The following is a 24,740-nucleotide window of genomic DNA, read 5'->3' on the forward strand; positions in this document are numbered from 1 at the left end:
GGCAGTGCTAAGGGAGTGGCTGGTTTCTCTAGGCCACCCCTGAAGTGAGAGAAACAGACCCGAGCAGGTAGGGCAGGCAGCCTCGGCCCTGCAGACGCCTGGGCTCCCCCAGTGGGGCCCCTCCCTGCCCCTGCCCTCCCGCCCAAGATAGAGCAGCACTTCTCCTCCCCTCCCGCCCCGGGCCACACCGGGAGCCCCCCGGCACCCTGCCCCCACCACTCCTCTCCTTCTCTCTTCCCAGGAGCTCCTGCTCCAGGCTGGAGGGGACGCCTCGAGGCCACGAATCACCCGTCCTCTTTCTCCAAGAAGCTGAGCCAAGGCCTAGCCTGGGCTTGATGACTGGCTAGGGGGCACTGCAGAAACTCTTGCAGGGGCGAGGGGGGCACCACTCTGGACATTCAGGAGAAGTTAAGTCCCAGCGTCATGCTGGGGTGTAGGTCACTGGGCTTGGTGTTCTGGCCCCCGTGAGGCTGGTCCAGGGGGCACCCTCAGAACCGTGCAGGGGCCTCGGCAGGACTTTGGTGGAGGGCGGACTGGGTGCTTGGTGGGAAAGACAAGAGCTGGGGCGGTGAGACAGAGGCAGCCCGGCCGAGGCCACCAGGAGGGGACAGAAAGGTCTTCTCTAGGGTCTCATTCTGCTAAGGGCCTGAGCCTCCCCCGGGAGTTCATCCAGGCCCACCTGCTCTGGGGGCCCCTGAGGAGGCGGAGGCGACAATAGAGTAGCTTTATTGACCTGACTTAGCAGCGAGAACACAGCGAAGGCGGGGCCCGTACAGTCCAGCCTGGGCAGGGCTCAGGCTCCCAAGAGCCTGGTCTGGGGACCTTAGCGTCTCCCCCCCAGGCCCTCCTGGAGCCTAACTTCATCCCTGTTCTGGGGCCCCCCTGAAGTGAGGGACAGTGATTGGGGGCTGGGTCCTGGAGGGGCAGGGGCGGCGGATGGCACCCAGAGTGGACCAGAGCCGGGTGCACGTGTGCCCCGGCCGCCAGCGAGAGGCAGTTCGTGCAGGGAAGTAGGGGCGTGCGGGTGGGCAGCCAGGCTCACCACACAGAGCACCTGTGGGCAGGGTTCATGGGCGAGTCCTTGGGGCAGTGGAAGGCCCGGCCGAACTCCTCGAACTGGGACACGCTGCCCAGCACCCTGGGGCAGGGGAGAGACCCACCGAGTATGTGGCACGGGCCACCAAACCCCAGCTGTCCCTGGCCGCCCCGACCCGCTCCCACCCCGGGCGCAAGCAGGGGACGAGGCCCAGGCCCGCAGGCGGCTGTACCTGTAGTGCTCAGGTGCGTGCTTATCGGTCAGCACCTGCAGGTAGATGGACTGCGACCGCCGCTTGATGCACCAGTTCTGGGCCAGGATGGGCGTGGAGGGGAGCAGCGGGGGCGTGAGGCCAGGCGTCCACTGACGAGGCCCCGAGCACAGGCCTCGGTCCCCCACCAGAACCCACAGGGCTCTCTGAGGGGTGGCGGATGGGGGATGGGCTGCAAGCCGCGCCCCCTCCCCCCCTCCCCTACAGGCCCCCGCCCGCACACCTGGGCAAAGGCGATGAAGAAGAGCTGATTGTGCGTGTACTTGAGCCGGGGCAGCGGGTGCTCGGGGCCGTGCTCGCGCACCCACTTCTGATAGGCCTGGGGGCGCAGAGCATGGAGCTGCGGTGCCCACAACGGCGCCCCCTGGCACCCTCCACTCAGTCAGGCCCTCACCTGCCCCAGCTCTGCGCACCAGCCACCCTGCTGAGCCCCCCGGCCCCCTGCCCTTCTTCCCTCCCCAGAAGGCTGACCCCAGGCAGGTGCCACCCCCTCCAGGCAGCCCTTTTTGCTCTCCTTCTGGAAGGAGGGGGGCCTAGGAGTCCCTCTTCCAGTGGACCCTGTGCCCAGCACAGCCCCTCCCCTCCAAGACCAGAGCTCAACGGGATGGGGAGGGAGGGGTGAGTAGGTCTCTAGCCCAGTCCTCAGTGCCCCCCCCCCACTCCTCCCTCAGGGAGCGAGGGCCGCACAGGGGCAGCTCACATAGTAGGCGAGCTTGAGGCCGCCCATGTCCGCAATGTTCTCTCCGAGTGTGTGCTTCCCGTTCACCTGGCGAGAAGGGAAGAGGTTGGAGGCCGCCCGAGGCCCTCTGGCCTCCTCCGGGCCTGGCCTCCCTGGGCCCTGCCTCCACCCACCTGCCCTTTCCCAGAGGGTTCGGGTAGGACTGCCCCACTTTGTGCCCCACGTGCGTGTGAGTCTGTGCGAACTCATTCTCTCGCACGCAGGCCCTGGCGGGCGTGCACGGAGCTCGGCACTGGCTCTGCTCGGGCACGCGAGCGTGCGTGGAGGTGTGCACGCTCCTAGTCTGCGCTGGCCAGGCCTGAGGGGCCCGGGGGGCGGCAAGGGGGCCTCACCCGCTGGTTGTAGACGGTGAAGTTGTCGTAGAGGTGGACGATGCACTCGGCCTTGCGCAGGAAGCGGCTGTGGGAGTCCTCTGTCCACCAGCGCAGCAGGTTGCCGGAGCGGTCATACTGGCCGCCTGTGGGCAGTGGGGGCGCGGGCCGAGACTGGCCTTCACCGCAGAGCCCGGCTGGGCACCGAGGCCCTCCCCACCCACCAGCCAACAGGCACAGGGGAGCCGCGGGGCCTCCATTGGCCCCCACCACCCTGCCCGCCACTGCCTGTCCTCCGCCACCCCTCAGGCCGCCCGCAGGCCTCACCCCAGTCATCGTAGCCATGGGTCAGCTCGTGCCCGATGATGGTACCGATGCCCCCGTAGTTCAGAGACCTGGGCCGTGGCAGCAGCGTCAGGCCCCAGCCTCACCCGCCCTCCGAGAGCCCCGCCGAGCTGCTGCCCAGGCCTCGGGAGGCCCTGGCCAGGCCACGAGGCAGCCCAGACTGCACGGCCCCAGAACGCTTGTGCCTCAGCTTCCTCGTGGGGGATGTAAAAGGGGCCAGTGATACCTGCGCAGCTGCCTTTTAAGAAATAACCTCTAACAGAGCAGGGCTGCGGGGAGGAGACAGGGTTGGAGGGAGACAGGAGGGAAACTGAGGCACCCCACGTGGGATTTGGCCTTTTTCCTCATCACTAGGATTCTTCTTCCAGTTTGGCAACACCCCAAGAAGCCTCAAGCCAGGTAAGGGGGACTCAGGACATTTAAAAGAATGAAAAAACGAAAAAACAAAAAAACCCTACGCCTTTGTCTAAATAGCCAAAGATGAAGTGGGATTATGGGGACCCAGGGTTGCAGCTGCCATGACTGTGGTGCCCGGCCGGGCGCGGGGCCGTCTGAGCCGTCCCCACCCACCCCGCAGACAAGGCCACGGCCGTGGCTCAGGCTCACGCCACGTTCCCTACTCACTGCGGAAAGTCCGGGTCGTACAGTGTAGGCTGCAGGATTCCAGCGGGGAACACTGCAGGGAGGGCATGGTCAGCGGCAGACCCTCCCCACCTCCAGGCCTTGCCCCTTGTCTGGACACACCCCCTTACCCATCTGGTTCTTGTTGGGTAGATAGTAGGCATTGAGCGCCTGTGGAGGGAGGAGCCACCTGTGGAGGGAGGCTGGGGTCAGCCGGGGGGGGACCCACACTCCCTCCCCTACCACCCCTACCTCCTAGTCTCCTCCTCCTTAAAGGATGCCCTGGTGTCCCAGCCTACAGCTCTATCCTGGGCCTCCCCCGGGCTGATCCCACACCCTGACAGCCTCCACTCGCACCCTGTGCAGGCCGGGTCCTCACTCCCCACCAGCACGTCTGTGAGGCATCAACCTCCTGGCGTTGGTAAGGAACACTGTCCCCACGGCACCCCTGACCCCCCCCAGCTCCAGGCCAGGTACCCACGTGGACTTGTCCACCTCCTGCCGGATCTTCTTGACTGAGAGCTGGATGCTGAAACGGATGCTATTCAAGATGTTCTTGAAGTAGGTCTTCTCATGGACCTCAAACTGCATGGGGGATGGGCAGCGCTCAGCGGCAGGCGGGGGCAGGGCCAGACCAGCACCCAGCAGGTCCCACGCCCTCCCAGCGTCCGCCAGCTGAGGGCTGTGGCTCCTTCTCTGTGGCGGTGGTTGGTCTCCATGGGGGTCTTGGCCACGGGCCTGGAGAAGCCTGACGGGTCAGGCTGGGTAGGGCAGGGGCAGGCCCACCTCATACTCCTTGTCTACAGCCTCGGGTTTAAGCAGGAAGTCCGGGTAGCCCACCATCACCATCATGTACTGGAGCTGCAGGCGAGAGGGTGGTGAGTGGGCCAGGGCCTCTGGAGATAGCCTTCCACCCCTCTAAGGGAGAAAGCTCCAGGGCCAGCATAGGGGTGGGGCTCAGGCAAAGGGGAAAGCAGGCTGGGTGATGCCAACGCCACGAGACATCTTTGTCTCTTGTGTTATCCCAGCACTTGGCACACAGTAGGCACTTAATGTGTGATTGTGGAACCAACAAATGGGAAAAGGGTCCCACGTCACCTTGGCCCGAGCGGCCGCCTTGGTCTCAGCATCCATCCAGTCCAGCTCCTCCAGGCGCTGGCCCAAGATGTACTTGATGTCTTCTACCAGCTGCTGTACCTGCAGGATCAGGGGTCAGGAATCAAGGGTCAACCCAGGAGGCCTTAGCTCTGAGCCCCCAGCACCTGGAGTAAGGGGTACCCCCTAAGCATTCAGCACCACTTCCTAAGCCCAGGACTTGCTGCTCAGCATTCCTGAGGCCATCCCACTGAGTGTGGCAGAGCAGGGAGGGCAGGAGCTTGGTGGGGAGAGGGTCCTGCAGCTGACAAACCAGGTAGGCTTCCTGGAGGAGGAAGCCTGGAGGCTCAGAGAGGGCCGAGCCCTCAGCTGAGCCCGGTGCCCTTGGCTGCAGGGGGGCGTGCGGGGCTCCCCATGCTCCTCATGCTTGGACCAAGGCCATGCCCCTCTCAGGACCCGCACCCCTACCCTCAAGGCCTGGGCAGCCTGACCTTGGCCTTGCTGGCAGCTGAGAAGTGCTCATGTACAAAGAGGGCGCCGAGCGCCATGCCAAAGTGACGGTTGGCCTGGCCCAGGCAGACACGGGCCAGCTCCTGTGGCTTGTCGCTGCCCTCCATCTCCCGGGCCAGCTCGTGCAGGGCCTCTCGGAACGGTGGGGACAGGTGCTCACTCAGGACCACCACCACGCGCCACACCAGGTAGTTGTGTAGGATCCTGAGGGCCAGGTGAAGCAGCTGGGTGTCCCGACAGGCTCACGTGCGCGGGCGCCCCGGCCCCCGGCCTAGGGTGGGGCCAAGCACCTGCGCGGGACTGAGGGTCGTTCCAGGTACCCCCAGCCCCAGCCAGGGAGGAGGGCTGGGCCCACACGCAGCAGGCCCACCTCAGGCCACCGGGCAGAGCACCTGAGGCTGACGGGGCACGGGCCAGCACCGGGTTCTGACTTGCCGTGGGGTGGGAGGATGGCCACTTGGGGTGACTGCCTGCCTCAGAACTGGCCTCGAGAGGCCTCAGGTCCTTCCCAAGCGGGGCGGAGACCAGGGAGGCTTTCCTCAAGGTGGCCCTGGGGGAGCAGAGTTGCGGCCACAATTTCCCCTTCTGACTTCAGACTCACTCAAGCCTCACCATCCCCACAGGAGGAGACCGCAGCTCGGGAAGCTCACAGCTCGGCCCAGGGTCCACAGAGTAGGTGGGACAGCCAGCTCTGAACCTAGGGGTCTGGACTCCTTTTCCGGTGCTCCTCGCCTGCCTCCCCAGAGTGGGTGGACACCGGACAGAGGTGGAGGCAGAAATTCAAAGCTCTCCAAGCACATAGGTCTGGGATGCGGGGGGCAGGGGGTGCTGGGGGGCAGGCGGGTAGCAGGCGGGTGTCAAGCAGGTGTACCTGCGGGGTGTGGAGCGGATGAGCTGGGACACCTGCTGCATATAGTCTGTAGCCAGAAGCACCAGCTCCTCATCCTCTGAGAAGTCCTCCTGGAAGATCTGGTCCAGTAGCCACTTCCACCGCAGCTGTGGGACCACGACGGGGACAGTGAGGTGGGGTGGCCGGGACCACAGAAGACAGGGAGGGCGTCAGGTAGCGGCAACAAGAGGACACGTGAGTCCACGGCCACCGAAGGCCTTGCTCGTCCCTGGGGAGGGGACAGCCCAGGAGTCCCAAGAGCAGCGCCTCCCCGACCAGGGCTGGGTCACACTCACGTGGGGGGTGATCTTCTGCAGCTGCCCCAGTGTCACCTTGTTGTATATGGAGCTAGCATCTCGCCGGAGGTCATCATACTCTGACCATGTGATCTGGGGATGGAGGGCAGAGTTGACCAAGCCCCGCCCGATGCTCCCCGCCCCCAGCGCGCAGCAGTCCCCGCCCCCCCCCGCCCTCCCCCCGCTCACGTTGGCCAGCTGCTGCTCCAGCTGCAGGATCTCCTGGGCCTTCTTTTCCACAGCCTCAGCGCCCAAGAGGCTGAGCAGGCGCTCCATGAACACGCGGTATGCTGCCAGGATCTGCACCGGGGCGGGGGGCGCGGCAGGGGTGCGGTCGGTGCCAGGCCCCGGTCCAGGCCGCCCGGAACCCCAGGCCTTCCCTGAACCCCACCCCGCGCTCCCACACCTTCTCGCTCTCCTCATCCTGAGCTAAGTACAGGGTCCTCTCTGGCAGGGTGAGTCCATCCTGGTCAATCTGTGGAGAGAGATGGGGGACAGAGATCAACCCTCCCGGCTCCTGCAAACAGACTGAATTCCCATCCAAAAGGGCAAACTGAGGACACGCCAGACATCCACTGTCACCAGCCCGGGGAGTGAGCGTAAAGACAGGGGCCCCTCCCTCACTCCAGAGAAGCTGGTCGAAGCCCACACACCTGACTGGCCTAGCCTGCGGACAGAGGGGGGCGCCCCCCACCTCTCCTCCTGTAACCCCGTCCTTTCCCTACCGGTGAGGGGCGCACTGACACTTGGTCCCCCGCCCCGCAGGAATTCCAGCCCGCCCCGGCCCGACAGGCCTGTCACCACGGCCCGTCAGTACACCCTCCCTCTGAGCTCTCACCGCTGCCAGAGGGCTGGGAAATTGCGGCTCCCGTGGCTCTGCTAAACACCGCAATTACTCGAGGGAAATTACTTGCGCCCTCCTCCCGCGCTCTGCCGGTGCGCGCTGCCTTCCATCCCTCTCCCCTCCCCTCCCCTTCCGCACCGCTCTTCTGGGCGCATCGGGAGCGCGGGGCAGGCGTGCCGGGCCGAGGCACCCCTAGTTGCTAGCCGCCTGTGGGGTGCCCGGTGCGGGGGGGGGGGCGGCGCACTCACGCGGATGACGTAGCGCGAGGAGTTCCTGTCGTCCAGACTGACGGTGAGCGAGAAGAGCGCGGCGGCGCTGTACACGCCCTGAGCCTTGTACAGCAGCCGGTTGAGGTCCCAGGGCGCCGCCGCCCCCGGGCGCTCCGCCGCGCCCCCCAGGTCCCAGCCCCCGCAGTCCTCGATGACCTCGAGCATGGGCCGCGGGCCGAGCCGTTCGATTTCATGCATGTCCAGGCAGGAGCGGAAGAAAGCGCGCACCTTGCGCGGGGCTGCGCCGCCGGGCCCACCCCCGGGCCGCGCCAGCAAGCGCCGCAGGCGCTCCTCGTTCTGCTCGCCGATGGCCGCGATGGTGCCGTAGGTGAGCTTGTCGTCCGGGATGGCGTGGCGCCGCAGCCAGCCGCCGCACGCGAAGGAGTAGAAGTCCTGGCACGGGTCGATGCTGGCGTCCAGGTTGGAGGCCAAGAAGCGCGCGGCGCGCGCGAAGGCCTTTCGCTCCGGGCAGCCCTCGGAGCAGGTGGCGCCTCCCGCCGCTCCCGGGCCCAGGTACTTGAGAGCCAGCATGGCGGCCAGGATGGCACAGAGGCCCGCGGCGAACACCAGCCCCGACAGCAGGCACACCTCGCGCCGGTTCCAGCGCGGCAGCCCGGCCCGGCCCCCGGGGGCGCTGCGCCCCGCGCTCAGCGGGAAGCCGGGGGGCAGCGAAGTTCCCCGCGCGCCTCCCCCACCGCACCGGCTCACGTACTTGACCTCCTGGAACTCGTCGTAGTGTGCTGTCATCGAATACGGGGCCTCCATGGCGCCGCGGGCACCACCGCGCAGCCCTTGGCGGTCTCCGCTACAGGACGCTCCCGGCCGCCAGGCTCCTAGTGGGCCGGCGCATGGTCCCCCCGGGCCGCAGCTGCGGGAAAGGGAGATACAGGCTCAGAAGGGTACTGGGGCTCGACGGGGTCCACGAGCGCGACGAGGAAGGGCACAGGCCTAGGTCCAAAGGCTGGAGGCCACCCCGAGTCCCCAACAACGAGTGGGCCTGGGGCCTGGCCTCCCTGCGCCACTCGGAGAATGAAGGAAGGGGACCGCTCAGAGTGGCCGCCATCTACCACTCTGCACGGTGGGGTCCTTCAACCTCCCCTCTCCCCGCATACATATGCCCGCCGCAGGTTTGGGCCGTAATAAAGCAGGGGAGCACCGAACATGGGGCCTGGCACGTAGCAGGCTTTCAATGAAAGGCTGTTTCTCTCCTCTTTGCATTTCTTGTTCCGGACCTGCTACAGCCGAGGCCAGGCGGGGGGAGGGGAAAAGCGGAGGCCGGGGAAAGGAGGTGCGGTTAGTGCCGCTTCTATGCAGACCCTGAAGCCGCCTTCAGCTTTCCGCACCGGAACTAGATGCTCAAGAAAGCGACTGCAGAACCAAACTTTGTCCTCGCGGATGTCCGCAGAGCCACCCCCAGCCCTGTCTTCTCTATTCAGCGGCCAGAACGCCCACCAGTCCCGTTCCCAAGCGGCCCGAGCAGGCGTGCCATCCCGCCCAGGATCAGGGAGAAACCCCCGACGGCCCTAAAGGACCCGGGACCGGCTTCGTCCCCCGTCCTCGCCCTGGGCCACTCCCGGCTTCAACAGGTTCTCCCCGGAACCCAAACTTGGGCGAAGTTTCATCCCCGGCGCAGAGCGAGCGGGCCCCGCGCGCCCCGAGCCCTGGGTGCGGAGCCTCCCGCGCCGCGCAGTCCGCGGAGCCAGAGAACCAAGCCCGGGAGTCGCAGCCGCAGCCTGAGCCGGAGCTGCGAGGACGCAGACAAAGCCTGGAGGCTCGGCGCACGGGTGGCGGCGGAGATGGTGGCCGATGTGGCCGCGGCGGCCGCGGGCTCGGGTGCCACTTACCCGGCAGGTGCGCGCCCGGGTGGAGCGGGAACAGAGCGGATCGAGCCCGAGCCCGAGCCGGGGCCGGGGCCGGGGCAGAGCTGGGCGGGCGGTCGCTCTCTCCGTGCGCCCGCCGCCTCCTCTGCTGCCGTGCCTCGCTGCGCCGCCCGCCGGCCCCGAGGGAGGGGGCGCGCGGGCGGCTCCACCCTCCTCCGCCCGCCCCCCAGCGCTCCCTCCTTTCTGCCTCCATCCCGGCTACCTGTCAACTCTGTGGCAGCTCGGGGGCGGGGAAGGAGGCTTCGGGAACACGCTCCCAAGGGTCTAGCCCAGGCCCTGGGCTCCGGGATTCCAGCCCCGAGAGGAGTGAGGGCCTCAGGTCCCCTCTGCTCCGATGCTTCCACTCAGGGATGCCTACCAACCCGCCTGAAAGAGGCTCAAGCTGAAAATAAAGAAGCTGGTGGGCCAGCCCAGCCCACAGGACGGGAGCACCCTGCAGGGAGGACTCGCTGAAAGGCTGTGGGGTGCGCTGGAATCGCGCCTGTACCGCCTGGCACAGCACCTGGACCAGGGGGGTTCAGTAAGGGGCTTTCCGGGTCCTCCCCTTTAGCTCCTGCCCATGCCCAGCCCTCCCCCGGGGACACGTCCGGGTGTTGGTTGGCAGTGGTGGAGGAAGAGCCCCAGAAGCTGCTGCAAGAAGGGGCCGCAGCGCTGAGACCGCGCGCCTCCCCCAAACCTTGACTGGCCTTGGTACCCACTGCTCTGCAAGCCCCTGGGGTTGGCGGTGGAGTGGAGGTGGGGGGGACCAACTAGAGACTAATGAAAGAGCCCGCCTTGCAGGAGCCAGGGGGGACTATGAATTTATCCACCCACTCCTTTCTTCTGGTTCAATTTGCTTTCTCAATGTGGAACCTCCCTCCCACGACTCCCAGCCCCTGGACACAAGGCCTGCTTATGCCAGGTTCACTCACCACTGTACCCACAGGGAACTTGGAGCTTCTTGGATGAATGATACTATTTCTGTGACCCACGTTTTTTCCGTCCTGCCCCACCCATCTCTCTGCTTCCAGCATCCTTAGCAGGGGACCTCACAAAACCACCAGCACTCTCAGGCCTGAGGGTTCCAGCTTGCAAGACTGACCTAAACAACCTTAGAGACAGCCCGAGACTGCTATGGAGCCCCATCTGATAAAAACCACAACAAGGCAGGAAATAAAGGACCCAGTACCCTGTCCCCTCCCTGGGGCTGCTCATCAGCCTGGCTACTGGCCGCTGGCCACCTCTGCCCTCCCCCATCCTGCGTGTCCCTTTTCTGTCCAACTGTCCACCTCTGAGCTGCCACTCTGGATACTCTGTGCCTCCATCTCTGGCCATCTCAGGGTTCTCCTTTGACCCATGAGTTCTTCTTGTGTCCAGTTAATTCTACCTAGGGGAGGTGGAATTATGTAAAATGTGGTGATTCCATAAAGGGGGAGGGGAGGGCGGGGCGGTGCCAAAGTGTCTCTTTGTGCTTTTAATCTGCATTTTTCCCTCAACGTTTTTGTCTCCAGGAGGATAATTTTCCAGCCTTTTCAGGTCCTGATTGGTATCATTTCTCCAGCAATGACAGCTTTTTATTTTCCCTGAAATGAATGCTGCGAAATTTCCAAGAAATATAAAAATGGATATGGTCTCAGGGAGCCGGCTCTCTTCCGACAGAAAGGCACAAAGGCAAACACGCTTCCCCAGGGACTCTGCTGCTCCAGTCACTGAGGGGTGGGGGACCCAGGCCCTCAGCTCCTCCTCCATTCTCCCTCCCTCCCAGGTCAGCTGTAGGACCCCACCCCCACCCCCCCACCGGCCAGCCCTCTCCCAGACTCTCAGCTGCCATTGATCTGTTCATCTGCCTCCCAGCTCCCGGCCAGGCCACCCTGTCTGCCTGCCTGGTTCCATCTCGTGTCTCTGTACAGCACCTCATCCCTCACCCCAGCCCAGAGGCTCCCCCAGGCCTGAGCTCAGCAACTAGGACCCATGGGAGCTGACTGGGGACTGGGCCCATGACCACTCCGTCCTAGTCCCCCTGTACCGCCCACCAATAAAGAGTGACCAGGCCCTGCCTCCTGTGCCCTTCTGTCCCTCCTCAGAAAGGGAAGCTGCGTGGAGGGCACTAGACCTCTGGCCCCCAGCTTCCTCACTCTCCTTTTGAATCTCCCGGTGTCCCCTCCCGACTGAGGAGCAGGAGAAGGACAGGACGCAGCTGGGTCCTGAGGAGGCAGCTAGATGCCTGGTTCGGCGGGGCACGGAGAGCTGGCTGCAGAGAGAAAGGGGCGCGGTGCTAGGGGCCGAAGTGAGGGGAGCCTCCGCCTCTTCCCTTCCCAGGTCCTAGCCCACCCTGCTGGGCGGGGCATCACTGGGTCTGGATTCTGGGGAAGGGGTCAGAGCAGCCCCTTCTATGCCCCACTCTATGGGTACAGCAGTCCCCACGCTAATGACTCCCATCTAGTCAGCTTCCACCAAGTGAGGTGCTAAGCGCTTGACCTCAGAGGAGGGCTGCTGACCTGGAGCCAGCCTGGAGCCCATCGCGATCAGACCCATTTCTGCACCTGTCTGGCCGGCGTGTGTAGGGACAGACTGGGCCTCTGTATGCCTGCTGCTCGAACCTGACCCCCTAGCACTGCCTCTGCTCTGGGAGATGCGCCCCTGTTCCGTCCCACCCCCACCAGTCCACTCCCCGCCTCCAGCAGTGCCGCAGGATCTTCTTGGCCTTGGAAAACATGTCCCCCAGCCGGCTTCCTGTCCTCCGCCCAGCCTCCCGGGGCTCATTCCATCTATTATTCACAGCACAAAATGGATTTTTAATTTGAGAAATGAAATGGCTCTCCCAAGTGGCCAGGGTGGCAGGGAGGGGGTGGGAAAGGCCGGAGCTGCCGGGCAGCCACTACTGTATTGACTCAGACTCCTGCTGGAAAGCTGGGTGCGAGGGTCCATGGACCCCACCACCCAGCCTGTGCCTTCATTCCACTCTGTTGCTATCACCAGTGCGGGTGAGTAGGGTGCCCGTTGGTCCTGCCTGAGCTCCCAGTGGGATCTGGGATCCTGGCCGGGCGAGGGGCTAGGGACCTTGCTCTCCACGTGCTTTCAGATTCCTGGGCCTGGAGGGAGGACAGCCCTTGGACTTCCCGGCCTTGTCCATCTCCTCCCCCAAACTTCCTGGCCCCCACAGGGCTGGGCTCCAGAGGCTCCCCAGCGCAGACCCCCAGCTGAGCTCCTCTGCTAGGTCCCGACACCTTGCTAGGCCCACCCCAGCCTGGAGAGCTGCCCCAGTCCCCCCACTGGCCTCCGTCTCCCAGTGACCCTCCTCACCCCCAGGATAGAACTCACACCTAAGTGGCCCAGAGGCAGTGACCTTCTCTGCTCTCCTCCCTCTCTCTGTCTCCCTGCCCCCTACCTCTCTTCCCCTGGTCACTGTGACCTGTTGTCATTTCCCAGACCTCAGCTGGCTCTCACTCATCTCAGGGACTTGGGACTTAGCACTTGCTGTTCCGGCTGCTTGGAACATCCTTCTCCCGGCATCTCTTCCATTGGCCAATTGCCACGCGTCCTTCTTGGGATGCCAGCTTCTCTCCTCTGGTCCTGTGCTACCTCCATGGGCGGGGGCTTGCCCTCCCTGGGCACCCACTACACTTTCTGCATCTTACTCAGCCGTGCAGCCCAGAGCCCGGCACAACCGATGTATTTGATAGACATGGAGCGTTCTCACACAGCTGTGGTTGGCTCACGGAACAGTCTGTGTGAGGTATCTCCCAGGGCCAGGTCTCACACTGGGGCAAGGCCCCACCTAGAAACCTGCCCAGGCTTTCAGGCCCTACACACAGCTCTCCTTGGCTCTGGGACCCATCAGACGACAAGAGGGGGCCGTTCCTCCCCTCCCCCATGCCCCCTGTGGTAGACTTCCATCCCCCCTGTGTGCAGATTCTTCTCTGGGGTCACCTACCAAGCTCTAGGTCGGTTCTTATTTCATACAAGAAATCTGCAGAAATACATTCTTGTCTCATAAGGCTTTAACAACACAAGCATGCTGGGTGCAGAAGGCCCTCCTTCACACATGTCCTGCTCCCAGCCCTCCCCAAGGTAAGGTGAACTCTGTGACCACTTCAGCATGAGCATCTAGGCCCATGCCAGCATTGCTTTATTGTTTTAAGTAAATGCGACACCGTGAGCCGTGTGATTTAGTGCCCTGTCCCCGTGGGCTTACACCGGCGTCTCCCACACGGAAGTCTGCAGTGTCACCAGCCCCAGCTGAGGGACACAGGTTGTCTTGTTCACACCCAGGTGGTGGCCCAGCCTCCGGCCTCAGGTCCCACTTGTACCTGCTGGCTGGGGAGGCCCCCTGCATTCCAAGCCCAGCTCATCTTTGACTTTTCTCCTCTTCCTCATTCCTTGCTTCAGGGCCAAGTCCCAGCATCTGGCTTTGGGAAGGCTTCTCTCTCCCTCGCCTCTTTCCCAGCCCATCCTGTCTGAGCTCCGGCCCTTAGCGCTTCTCCCTGTCTTACTGGGGGAAGGGCGTCTCTTGCCCCTGCCCGCCCAGCGCCTCCGTGCCAGGGTCAGGGCTTCCTTGGTCTGGCTCCAGCCCCCTTTCCAGTCTCCTCACTCAAGCTCCCCCTAGTGTCCTGCCTCCTCAGGGGACTGGGCTCCCACCTTCGCTCCTTTGTTCTAGCGTCCCCTCCTGTCCTCCTTTGGGTCCATTTCAAGCTTCCCGGATCCACTGTTAGTCCCTAGGGGCAGGCAGGTCCCCACCTGAGGGAGGCTGCCTGAGGGCCTCTTCTTGCAGGACAGACATGACCATATGGTCACCCTGGAGCCTGGTGCCTGGTCTGGGCTGTCGGATCTGGGCTGCCCTCACCCCCAGAGCCGTGGTGGAGCCCCGACAGTGCCACGTGGGGGGCAGCTCCCGCGCGCATGCTCTGTCCAAGCTCTCTGCCTGCTTCCCCGCGCTGAGTCCCTGTATCCCCACCGGGAGGCCCTTGTCATTGGCCCCCATTTACAGGGAGCAAACTGAGGCCCAGGGAAGGAAAGAAAGTTGCCCAGGTTCACCCAGCTCACAAGCACTGAAGCTGAGATTTGAACCCATGTCTGCTGCCTTTGGATTCTTGGGGACATGCACGCGCTGAGCTGGGAGATGAAAGGACACTCTCGAGGGGGACAGGCTGGGCGCTCAGAACCCAAAGGAAGGCAGCACGGAGCCAGGGGCCCGGCTGGGATCTCAGTCCAGGAACTGTGTTGGGAGTGCTGAATGTTGGGAACCAGGCAGATGCCAAGGCGGGCTTTGCCCAGAGACGTCAGGAGGGATCTCAGGGCCTGCAGCTGGGCCCTGGGCTCCCCTCCCCACCCCCTCTGCAAGGGCCCTTCTTGGGTCTCGCTGTCTGAGGTGCCCAGTGGTTTTCTCTCTGTTGCCCTGGGTACATCCCGTACCGCCTCCGTCCCCACCTGAGGCTGTCTTATGACCTGGCATCTTCGTGGTCTCTTTTCCTCAGCTCTGTCGGGACCCCAGATAGCCCCATCACCCTGTCCTTCCTGCCCAGCCTGAGTGGCAGGGCCTTGGCCACAGGCCGTTGTGGTGTGGCCCAGGTGGACAGAGCCCAAGTCGGGTGGTGATTCAGGGGGGCAGGGAAGAGAGGGCGTGGAGATCCTGAGGTCTGCGGGCCTCTGGCTCTGACAGTCAGTCCCCTCAGGCTCACTGTATGATGGACAGGCCACAACAGGTGGCTCAGCTCCTGCCGCAGGAGGCGAAGCAGGCCACGGGGGCTGGGGGTGGGGAATAGGCTAGGACACATCTTCCCGTCAGGGTCACCGCAGCCCATTGCCTGTGACGCAAGGAGGGGGGCTTGGGATGGGCGGAGCCCAGAGAAGCCAGCAGGACCTGAAGGGCCTGTTGCAGGCTTCCCAGGGTCACTGGGCTGAGGTCCCCTCCCCCAGCACTCCCTCATCATTTCAAGTGATTGGAGCTGAAGGGGATCGTTAGCTAATTAAAGCCAAGGCCACTAATTGTCCCTTGCAGGAGAGAAAGCAGGGCTGCAGAGGGGAGGGGACAGCAGGGCACAGAGGGACTCGGGGGGGCTGGGCGCAGGGCCCTGGGCCTGGGGAGGGCCTCCCTCTAAGCTGTGTGTTTTGCAGGGGGGCGCTGTCTTTGCTGAGGAGCTTCGGGATAGAAGGCAGGAGTCCGGAATCAGAGCTCCCATCCAACACCTACGCTCGCCCGTGAACATCCACACCCGCCTCTGCCTAAGGCCCCCGCCCCGGGTTGCGGGCTGCGGTGGTGCATGGCGAGGGGCTCCCGCAGACATCCTCTGGATGCAGTGACAGGTCACACTTGAGGAGAGGCAGCAGGATGCCGAGGTCCCCAGCCCCCGGCTGGCCCCCAGGCAGGAAGCCCGGCCGCCAAGTGTCTGCCTCCCCTCTGCCCCTTAGAGCCCCGGGCAGGTGCTCTGGCCTCGCGGGGGTCCACCCGCTGCTGCCCTCAGCCTGGCACCAAGCTCCCTCCTAGCGGGATGTCCGAGGGCCTTCGGCCAGAATTTACCAAAGTGGGTTCTTGGTTTTCTATCGCCGTGTAACAAAATACCACAAACGTAGCAACTTAAGACAACAGGAATTTATTGTCTTCGTTTCTGTAGGTCAGAAGTCTGGGCGTGGCATGGCTGGAGGCTCTGCTCAGGCCCTCACAGGGCTGAAGTCTGGGTCCCGGGGGGCTGGGCTCCCTCGGGGGCTCAGGCTTCTCTTCCCAGCTCATTGGTGGTGGCAGAATTCCATTCCTTCAGTTGGAGAACCAAGGTGTCCCTTCTTTGCTGGCTATCAACCAGGGGCTGCTCTCAGCTAGGAGAGGCCGCTCCGTTCCTTGCCTTGTGACCCCTCCAACTCCAAAGTCGTCAATGGAATATCTCTCCCACATTGAATTCTTCTCATGCTTTGAATCTGTCTACCTTTCAGCCACCAGCCAGAGAAACTGCTTCTAAAGGGCCTAAGTAATTAGGTCGGATAATCTCCCTATCTTAAGGTCAACTGCTTTGGAATCTTAATTCCATCTGCAAAATCCCTTCATAATAGTACCTAGATTTATGTTTGCTTGGATAACAGGGAGAAGTATGTGTGTACACCAGGGTCCAGGAATCCTGGGCGGGGGTGGGGGGGGTGGGGGGGGTGGGGGGGTGGGGGGGGCATCTTAGAATTTTGCCTACCACAGAAGATATGGGTGAAAGAGCAAAGTTTGTGTGAGAATCTTAGCAGCTGACTTCTGGGCCAGGTCCTGGGCTTTAAGTGCTAAGTTATCTGTCTCCTTTAATCCTCAGAATTCTAGGAGTAGGTGCTACTAGTATCACCATTTTATAGAGGCAGCAACTGAGGCCCTGAGAGGTCAAGTGATTTTCACAAAGTCACACAGCTTTGTGAGTGTCCAAGCTGGAATACTAGGTTAACACTCTGACGCAGGCCCTACAGTGTGTTTTTGGAAAAGTTGTATAACCTCTCTGGGCCTCTGTAAAAGAAGGGGGATGAAGTCCATTTTCCATGGAGAGGTAGTCCAGACTTCAGGGCCCACATTGCAGGGGATGGGTGGGTTCTGGCCTGCCCTATCCTCATCCCAGTGGGCATGAGGGGTCCCTGATTAGCCACCTATGGCACCCAATGAAATGGGGTGGACCTGGGTCCCTGATGTCAGCCGTCCAAATGCACCTGTTCTGGCTTCTGCAACCCAAGAGCAGGATGTTGCCAGGCACTGAGGCTGGGGGCTTATGGTTAACCGGGGGGTCCCTGACAGAGCCACCGGAGCCCCAGGATCAATGGCCAGGAGATCACTCCTCCCAAGCCAGCTGGGCCCCTGAGAGAACTGAACACGGGCTTTCAGACCTTTGCCCAGGGGTGGGCACGTGTGTCTGGGGGATGCCTTTCCTACCATGAGGCTCTGGCTCTCCTGCATTGGCTGGGCAGGCTACAGCGCTGGAGGGGGAGGGGACCACGGAGGTGGCAGTGGCCCCCACCTGCCCCTCCCCATGAGAAAGACCGTCAGTCAGTCCCAGCGCAGGCACACAGTCGGCCTCCTCCCCGCCGCCCCGCCGCCCGCCCCACCCGCGTGCTTGAGCGCCTCAGTAATGGGGCTTAATCATAACATGCATTAGCTAGGGCCTGCTGCCTGCAATTACCGCTTCAATCAGCCACCCACCACCTCCCCCAGCCTCAGGCCACCTGTGGGGACACCCCGCCCCGCCCTCTCTGGGCCCCTCCCCAAATGCGGCACAGGTGCCCCGGGCTCCGCAGATGGACAGAGAAGTGACCCCTGGCAAGGGGTCGGGAGAGGGGGGCGGCCAGCGGACAGAGGACAGAGAGCTACCGCTCAGGGTCACAGGCAATTATTTTAAAAGCCTGTTGGAAGCCGCGCTGTCTCCCAGCGTGGCGGGCCCGTCCTAGGGCTTGCACTGCCCCAGGTTGCTGACACGCTTGCACGCACACACGGGTGTTCACACGTGCTAGCCACGCACACACGCAGGGACGGGAGTGTACCAGGGCACACGCAGTGGATGCATAGCCCTGGGGGGCCCACACGGACCCCAGAGAGGTGGGTACCGGCTGCCTGCAGGGTATGGAGGCACAGGGAGGCCCCACCTGAGCGCCCCTTTGCACCCCTGCCCCACCCCCCAGCACAGACGCCCTCCCATCCTTTGGCTTCCCCACCCCACCCCTGGGGCACAGGGGGTCTGAGCGGAATTGGAGGACTTCCTGTTCCATCCAGCCTCAGAGCCTGGGGGAGCTGGAGAAAAAGGGGTGAAGGCGAACCTGGCAGGGGGAGGGCGTGGGGGAGGGACTGCTGTTGTGCTGTGATTCTCTCTAATTGCTGTTTTGCTGAGAGGTAATTAAAATCCCTTTTTATTTCACACGTCAGAGCCCTCACCAGCCTGTGGAGAGGGCACAGGGGGAGACTGGGAGATGGGGGCAACTGGGGGCCAGGGGAAGGGACAGGGAGGTAGGAAGTCTGAGCCCAGACTACCAGCCCAGCCCGCCCGTCACGAGGCCCAGCAGCAGGCGTTCCCAGCCCGGCCCCTGACCCGGCCCATGAGCACAAAGGGTCTGGCCCCGGCCAGGATCTGTGCAGCCCATCAGAGACAACAAAGCCACATCTGCCAAGTGCCTCCTAGATGCCAGGCGCTTTGCTGAGCTCCTAATTCATAGGATTATTACACAAAGAGCTATTACCAAGTAGATACCATTATTTTTCCATGTGTCAGGATGGTGACAAAGCTGAGACTCAAGGATTAAGAAACAGCCAAGACCCGCTGGCTTGTCCGAGGTGGAACGGGATTGGAGGTGGCCTGATGACAAACTCAGAAGCATATGTCAACCTGACCCTCCAAGCCACCTAACTGTCCACTCCTGCAGAGCCTGCCAGAGTTCCACAGCCCTACTCTGACCCTCCTCAGAGTCTAGAGGGAAGGGCCACAGCCTTAAGACCCCTGCCCAAGGCCCATGAACAGCACTACGCCTGCCACTCTGGACACCACGGTCACCTGCTGACAAGTCCCTTGAGGCAGGAGAGGCATGGCTTGCCCTGTCCATCAGGACCTGTGGACACTCCCCAGAGGCCTAGATGGGGCCAAGAGGCTATGGCCAGATCAGAACCCAGACCAATGCCCGGTCAGTGTCGGGCTGGAAAGAAGCGAGGCCCCTGCCTTCTCCCGGGCCGGCTAGGGGTGGTGGGCTAAGAGCAGCTGGGCCTTGCAGGGTGGGGCAGGTGAAAGGTCACTGATCAGCACCTGTTTCATACCTCTGTTCTGTCCCTTCCTGTGGGCCAGGAATTGCATCACCCCATCCTTTTCATCATTCCCATCTCTGTTACCATCAGCACCACTGCCATCACCTTCTCTATTGCCACCCTCATTTTTGCCAAGTTCACCATCAATACCTCCACCCGTCATCATCACCATCACTTTCTCAATCATCATCATCATTTCCATCAAAATCACCACCACCATCATTGCCATCAGGGCTCACACTGCACCAGTCACAAATGCCCTAACAAAGGGCATTTGTTCGTATTGAATTCTCATAATACTCAAGAAGTAGATGCTGGTATCACCCTCCCATTTTACAGTTAGGGAAACCAAGGTGTACAGTGAAGGCGCTTGGCCAAAGTCACAGAGCCAGAAAGCAGCAGAGGAAGGACTTGAACCGAAACTGCCTGATACTAGAGCCCAAAGTCATAGCCAATATACATCACCACCTCTCAGTCGAGGAGCCTAGGGAATCAAGCCAGAGGACAAGGGGAAAAGACAGTGGGGAGAGAGACACTTGGTCTACTCAGGATTTAGCGATCAGAGGCACCCCCTCCTCCTGGCCCGGCTTCCTGAGGACCCAGCAGCAGCAGCCAGCCACCTCGTTGCTTTGCTGGGCCTTGGCAGTCCTACCCGAAGCCTCCCTCTGGCTGAACTTTGCCAGGGATGGAGGTAGGAAGATGGTCAAAAGGAGCCATATCACTTGAGAGGCTGGATTCTAGTTTTGTCTCCAGCCAGACAGAGGCCAGCGTGCCCCATCTCCCTCAGCAGCCCCTCGTTTTCTGGACCACAACATTCACCTGTTGTGCACGGTGGCCAAGTTGGGGATGAACAGTCAGGCCTGAGGGCTGGGGGGCAGGGAGGCGGCTGCCCACAGGGACAGGGCATGCAGCAGCTCAGCAGGATCCTTGGTGATATCTCAGGACACAGGACTGGATTGTAGCCAGAAAAGTAGGCTCTTCCCAGGGCTGCCAGCCTTTCTCTCTTCAGCCCAGGGCATTGGCCTTGTTGTATTGCTCATTCAGGGGGGCCAAAAGGTCAATCATGTCCTCAGGGAACAGCCAGGTACCTGCCTCCTTGCCTGAGGTCTGACGGGAGTAGGAGATGGGGGCTGGGGACTGCAGAGGAAGGACACCCTAGCAGCTCCCTGGCCTCTCAAGGGCAGGCATGGTGACCCTGTGCCCATATAGCTCGGTTCACTGGCATCTGTGTGTAAGCAGAGCAAGGAAGCAAGAGAGGAAGGGAAGAGGCAAGGATCGCTGAGCAGTGCAGAGGTCGCCAGGGTCTCCCGGGGTCTGCAGAAGGGAGGGAGCTGCATGCAGCAGCCGGGCCCCAGAGCAGGGAAGGGTCTTATCCATCATGTGTCCCCAGCGCACAGCGCTGGCACTAGCAGGTACTTAACATTTATAGACTATGAAAGAACGAATGAAAACAATTTCAGGATTGAAACTGTCCTTGAATAGGACATGACACCCAGTGAGGTAGCTTTCCATCACTGGCGAAAAAGGATTAAAAATCTCAGGCTCTGGAGTCAGATGAATATGGATTAAATGCCAGCACCACAATTTCCTAGCTGCGAACGTATCACTTGGCCTCTTTAAGCCTCAGTTTCCTCATTCAAACGTGGGGACAATAATGTCCATCTGAGATAATGCACAGGTGGGCAGTCTCCTGGAGGGACACTGTACGCACCTCCTGGAGGGAAGGCTGGGGCCAGCCAGAAGCCCTCAGCCTCGCTCCGCACCTGCGTCCGGGCACCCAGGACCTCCTCCCACACCTCATTCTCTCCACTGAGGAGCATCTGGGCATGGCTGATCCCAGCAAGGTGAACTGCCTGGTCGGCTGCCCCAGTGCAGTGAGAAATCCCCATGGGGCAGGGCCAGGAGGCAGGACAGAGGGCAGAGACTTCAGGAACCAGGTTCCTGGGGCATTTGGGAGGTCGCTGGGACACCTGGGAAGTGGGCTCCATGGAGACCAGTGGAATCTGGGACCAGGGGGGTGAGTCCTCTCCCTGAGACCCACTGAGCTACTTTGCTTCAGTCCTTCCTGTCTCCGAGCCTCAGTTTCCTCATCTGTAACATGGGAATAATTACAAGGGCAAAGCCTCAGGGCTATTGCTGGGTTTATAGGAAGTGATGCCATGAAAGCCCCCAGCAGCATGTCCGGCATACTGTGGGCCCCCAATCACACACACACACACACACACACACACACACACACACACACACACACACCCTGGTAGCTGCCCATTCCCTGGGCCGTCATGGCTCCCCCAGGAGACCCAGAGCCCCATCACATCCCCACCCCCCCCTCACCCCGCCCCGCTCATCTGTGGCTGCGATGCACACTGCTCTGCCCTTCTGTCAATGTTCTCTGCCAGCAAATGGGCCAATTTTTTAGCATTACAGAGATTTGGCCAATTTGGCTGCCCTGACAGAAAGGCACCGTGAACAGCTGCCTGGAGGCGGGGTGGGGTCAGAGAGGAGGAGAAGGAGGAGAAGGAGAAGGGGGGCCTGGAGGGCTGCACCACCTCTCAGGCTGCTCCCAGCCAGGCCCCTCTAAGTCCCGGGCCAGGGGGTTGGAGCCAGTGGGGACATTATAGAGATAATTAGCCCCACTTAGGCACCTCCTTCCCCATGCACGGGCCCTGTGCTGAGCACTTTGCTTATCTTTTCTCTTCTAATCCTCCGATAACCCTCTGAGGCCAGTTCTATTATTTGCTCCATCTTCCCCGGCCTGGAACTTGGGCACCGGAGGCTCAGAGCTGGCCCAAAGTCACAGAGCCAGAAAGTGATGGAGCTGGAATGTGAGCTGAGACAGCAGGCAGGCCTTTTAACCATTCCTGAGCTCAGTTTCTAACTAAAGGCTGAGAATTAGGGCAGGACTCCCTCTAACCATCCACCCACCCACCCACCCCCACCTATCCAATCCCCCATGCACACACACAGACAGACACACACACACACACACACACACACACACACACACACACACAATCTCCAAGAGCTTCAGCCTCTCCAGGCTGCTGGGGATCTCTACCAGTCACACATGGATCTCCATGTTCTTCCCTTCCTGGCTGAGGGTGCCTCAACTTGAGGTTCCCAGACCCGGCCTCTCTGCAGGGAGAGCCCTGAACGCCACAACTGCCAGGCATCAGCCGGGCTCCCAGCCCAGAGGTGGGCTCTCCCTTCCTGCCCAGGCTGTGGGCTGGGGCCCCCAGGCCAGCTGTGGCTACTGGAGCAAATCATGGGGTCAGTGCCAGGCTGGAAGTGAGGCGTCAGCTGCGCCCTCCACCACACACTCTGGGCCCTTCTGGGAGCAAGAAGGCAGATCTGCCAGGGAGGATGGGAGAGGAGGGAAGGAGAGGGAGCGAAGGAGAGGAGAGGGGACTGCCTCTCGGCTGGGGGAGGGGGTTGCAGGGCTCTGTGCATTAAGCGTTCAGAGAGCACAATATTTCATTGCCCGCAGTCGCAGCCAAGACATCAACTACTTGGGGAGAGCAGCCTTAAAAGCCTTTTGATTTTATTTCTTCCACTTCATTTTTTTTTCTCTTTTCCTTGCTGGTGTCCTTGACAAGGGCTCCCTTCCCCCTCTGCCGCCCCTTCCTCAATACCCGCCTCCCACAAGAGGCCAGGGGCCCCGGGGCTGGGGGGCCTGCAGTACCTCCCAGCCAGACCTAGGGCCCTGCGTGTGAGTGGACATGTGCGTGGCTGTGTAGCTGGGAGATTGCTATGGTCCCCGGTGTCCTTTTGTGTGCACCAGGGCACCACTGCGTGCATGTCTGGACGCATGCGCCTGTGGGCGTACACCTGTGCGCGCACCCCCCGGGAAGGTCCACCGAGGTAAGAGACACGCGAGCAAGGCCGGGGAGGTGACAAATTCAGAGAGCAAAACGGGGTAGGGGGCTTCCCTGGTGGCGCAGTGGTTGGGAGCCCGCCTGCCGATGCGGGGGACGCGGGTTCGTGCCCCGGTCGGGGAAGATCCCACGTGCCGCGGAGCGGCTGGGCCTGTGAGCCATGGCCGCTGAGCCTGCGCGTCCGGAGCCTGTGCTCCGCAACGGGAGAGGCCACAGCGGTGAGATGCCCGCGTACCGCAAAAAAAAAAAAAAAAAGGGTGGGGGTAGGGAGAGGAGGCGGAGGTCGCACCCTTAGGAGTCGGCCTGGTTGGACCACACCGTGGACCCAGTGGAGAACTCCGAGGGCCAGGGCGTCCCCCGGCGGGGGGCGGGGGGCGGTGCATGGAGACACAGGTGTGCACACGCGCACACAGGCGGACACGTATATAGGCAAGCACGCACTCACTGCAGAGACCCAGGCGGGCCCGCTTGCTGAGGGACTCCTGGCGGGGCGCCCCTGACGTCAGCTGCCGGGCCGTGACGTCACCACCCCCGCCCCCGCCCGCGGGGAGCTCCTTCTCCTCCTAATAGCAGGCGACGCGGAATTGCACATCTGTCTTGTCGGGAATTAGTTAATTGAATCAGGCAGCCCGAGCTGCCGCAGCGACCTCGGCCTTGGCCCGGGAGGGGGCTGGGCGGGCGCATGGGGGATGCTCAGTCTGGAGGGCGGCGAGGGGTGGGGGGTGCTCACCTAGACAGGGGCGGGGAGACCGAGCTCTCTCGGAAGTACTGGTCATGGCCCGCTCAGCCCCCCGCCCCCTCCCAACCCATCCAGGGCATAGAACAAGGGCCTGGCGCCTGCCGGGGGAGCCGAGGGGCTGGCTGGGGACCGCACCCCTGCGGACAACGCCCAGGAGCCCTCCCCTGCCCCAGGGCACTCGGGCCGCCGGCTCCACCCGCCCCTTGGGCTTGACCCTTCTACCCTCGCCTCCGCCCGGCGGTGCCGAGAAACGCTGCTCATTCCCGAGCCCGCCAGCGCGGCGGCCCTCCCGCCCCGCCCCCCCCACCCACCCCCCAGTTTCCCCGGGCACCTCGGGATGAGGAGCCGCCGCCAGGCGGTTTGTCAGAACTGTTTAAGCGCCTTGGAGATTTCCTTGTGCCCTCTCCTGGCCCTGGGTCCCTCACCTCGGGAGCTCCCGGGCCTGTCCCGGACCCCCTTCCCTCCCTCCGTCTCCTCGCACCTCCGTCCTTAGGTGACCCCTCCCTCCCCCACTCTTTCCTTCCTAACTCACAAGAGAGGGCACCCGAAAGACGTTAGAGAGGGAGGCTCTCGGAGAGATCCGGGTTCCAGTCTCAGCTGTGTCTCTTGTGAGCTTCCAGACCTTGGCATGTAATTTAACCTCTCTGAGCCCCAGTTTCCACATGTGACACTAGGATAAATAAAAAGAGCTTGTTTAACTGGGTAAAATTAAATAATATATGTAAAGGGCTTACCACTTATCCTATTCTGGTAGCCTATAAATTGTAGTTTGAAGAGGGAGGCAGAACTGTCATGGGGGTGTGGTTTCTCTAGAAGGATCCCTGGGCAATTGATGAGAAAAAGCATCACATTTTGGACTGTGGTAATCTGAAGGGCCAGAGAGTCTGCGGGGGGCTTCCACCCACACCAGACCCTCGCCTGGAACTCAGGCTCCACCTCCCTCTACTCCTCCCCAGGCCCAGCAGTGCCCCACCGGCCCTCTCTCATTCATTCCACACCTTTGCCTAGCTTCACAGCTTCACAGATTGTCAACTTAATCATAAATGCTTAATCCTTGAACAATAGCATCCCATTTCACAAATGAGAAAGAAGAGGTTCAGAGAGGTTAAGTGACTTGCCAAAGGCCTCACAGCTATGACATGGCATAGCTGGGATTTGAACCAAACTTCTCTGGCCTCAGATGACAACCACTCTCCACTGCTCTGCCTCCCACTCTGAGGACCACTCAGTTGCCAGGAGACAGCAAGCCAGTGGTTACTATGGGAACCAGGCTGATGTGGAAAGTGGAAAGAGTCTGTGTCCAGG

The 24,740-nt window shown here is 62.2% G+C and overlaps 1 protein-coding gene across 2 annotated transcripts; it reads right to left on the reverse strand.

The window, feature by feature from the left end:
- Nucleotides 1-727: 727 nt before the first annotated feature.
- Nucleotides 728-23,842, reverse strand: ECEL1 (endothelin converting enzyme like 1). Of its 2 annotated transcripts, none has more exons than XM_067027565.1 (18): nucleotides 23,767-23,842; nucleotides 7,206-8,094; nucleotides 6,520-6,588; nucleotides 6,303-6,413; nucleotides 6,114-6,206; nucleotides 5,800-5,924; nucleotides 4,910-5,132; nucleotides 4,422-4,520; nucleotides 4,110-4,184; nucleotides 3,805-3,908; nucleotides 3,455-3,513; nucleotides 3,327-3,378; nucleotides 2,685-2,752; nucleotides 2,379-2,503; nucleotides 2,008-2,073; nucleotides 1,531-1,626; nucleotides 1,269-1,345; nucleotides 728-1,138 (listed from the first exon to the last, which is right to left on the reverse strand). In XM_067027565.1, exons 2-18 carry the CDS (start codon nucleotides 7,989-7,991, stop codon nucleotides 1,039-1,041), a joined length of 2,328 nt encoding a protein of 775 aa, XP_066883666.1. In that variant the 5' UTR covers nucleotides 7,992-8,094; nucleotides 23,767-23,842; the 3' UTR covers nucleotides 728-1,038. The 2 variants fall into 2 exon arrangements, with proteins under 2 accessions (XP_066883666.1, XP_058909610.1); XM_059053627.2 differs by lacking the exon at nucleotides 23,767-23,842 and adding an exon at nucleotides 9,071-9,096.
- Nucleotides 23,843-24,740: the final 898 nt, after the last annotated feature.

Source organism: Kogia breviceps, chromosome 2, assembly GCF_026419965.1.
Source record: "Kogia breviceps isolate mKogBre1 chromosome 2, mKogBre1 haplotype 1, whole genome shotgun sequence".
Lineage (NCBI taxonomy): Eukaryota > Metazoa > Chordata > Mammalia > Artiodactyla > Physeteridae > Kogia > Kogia breviceps.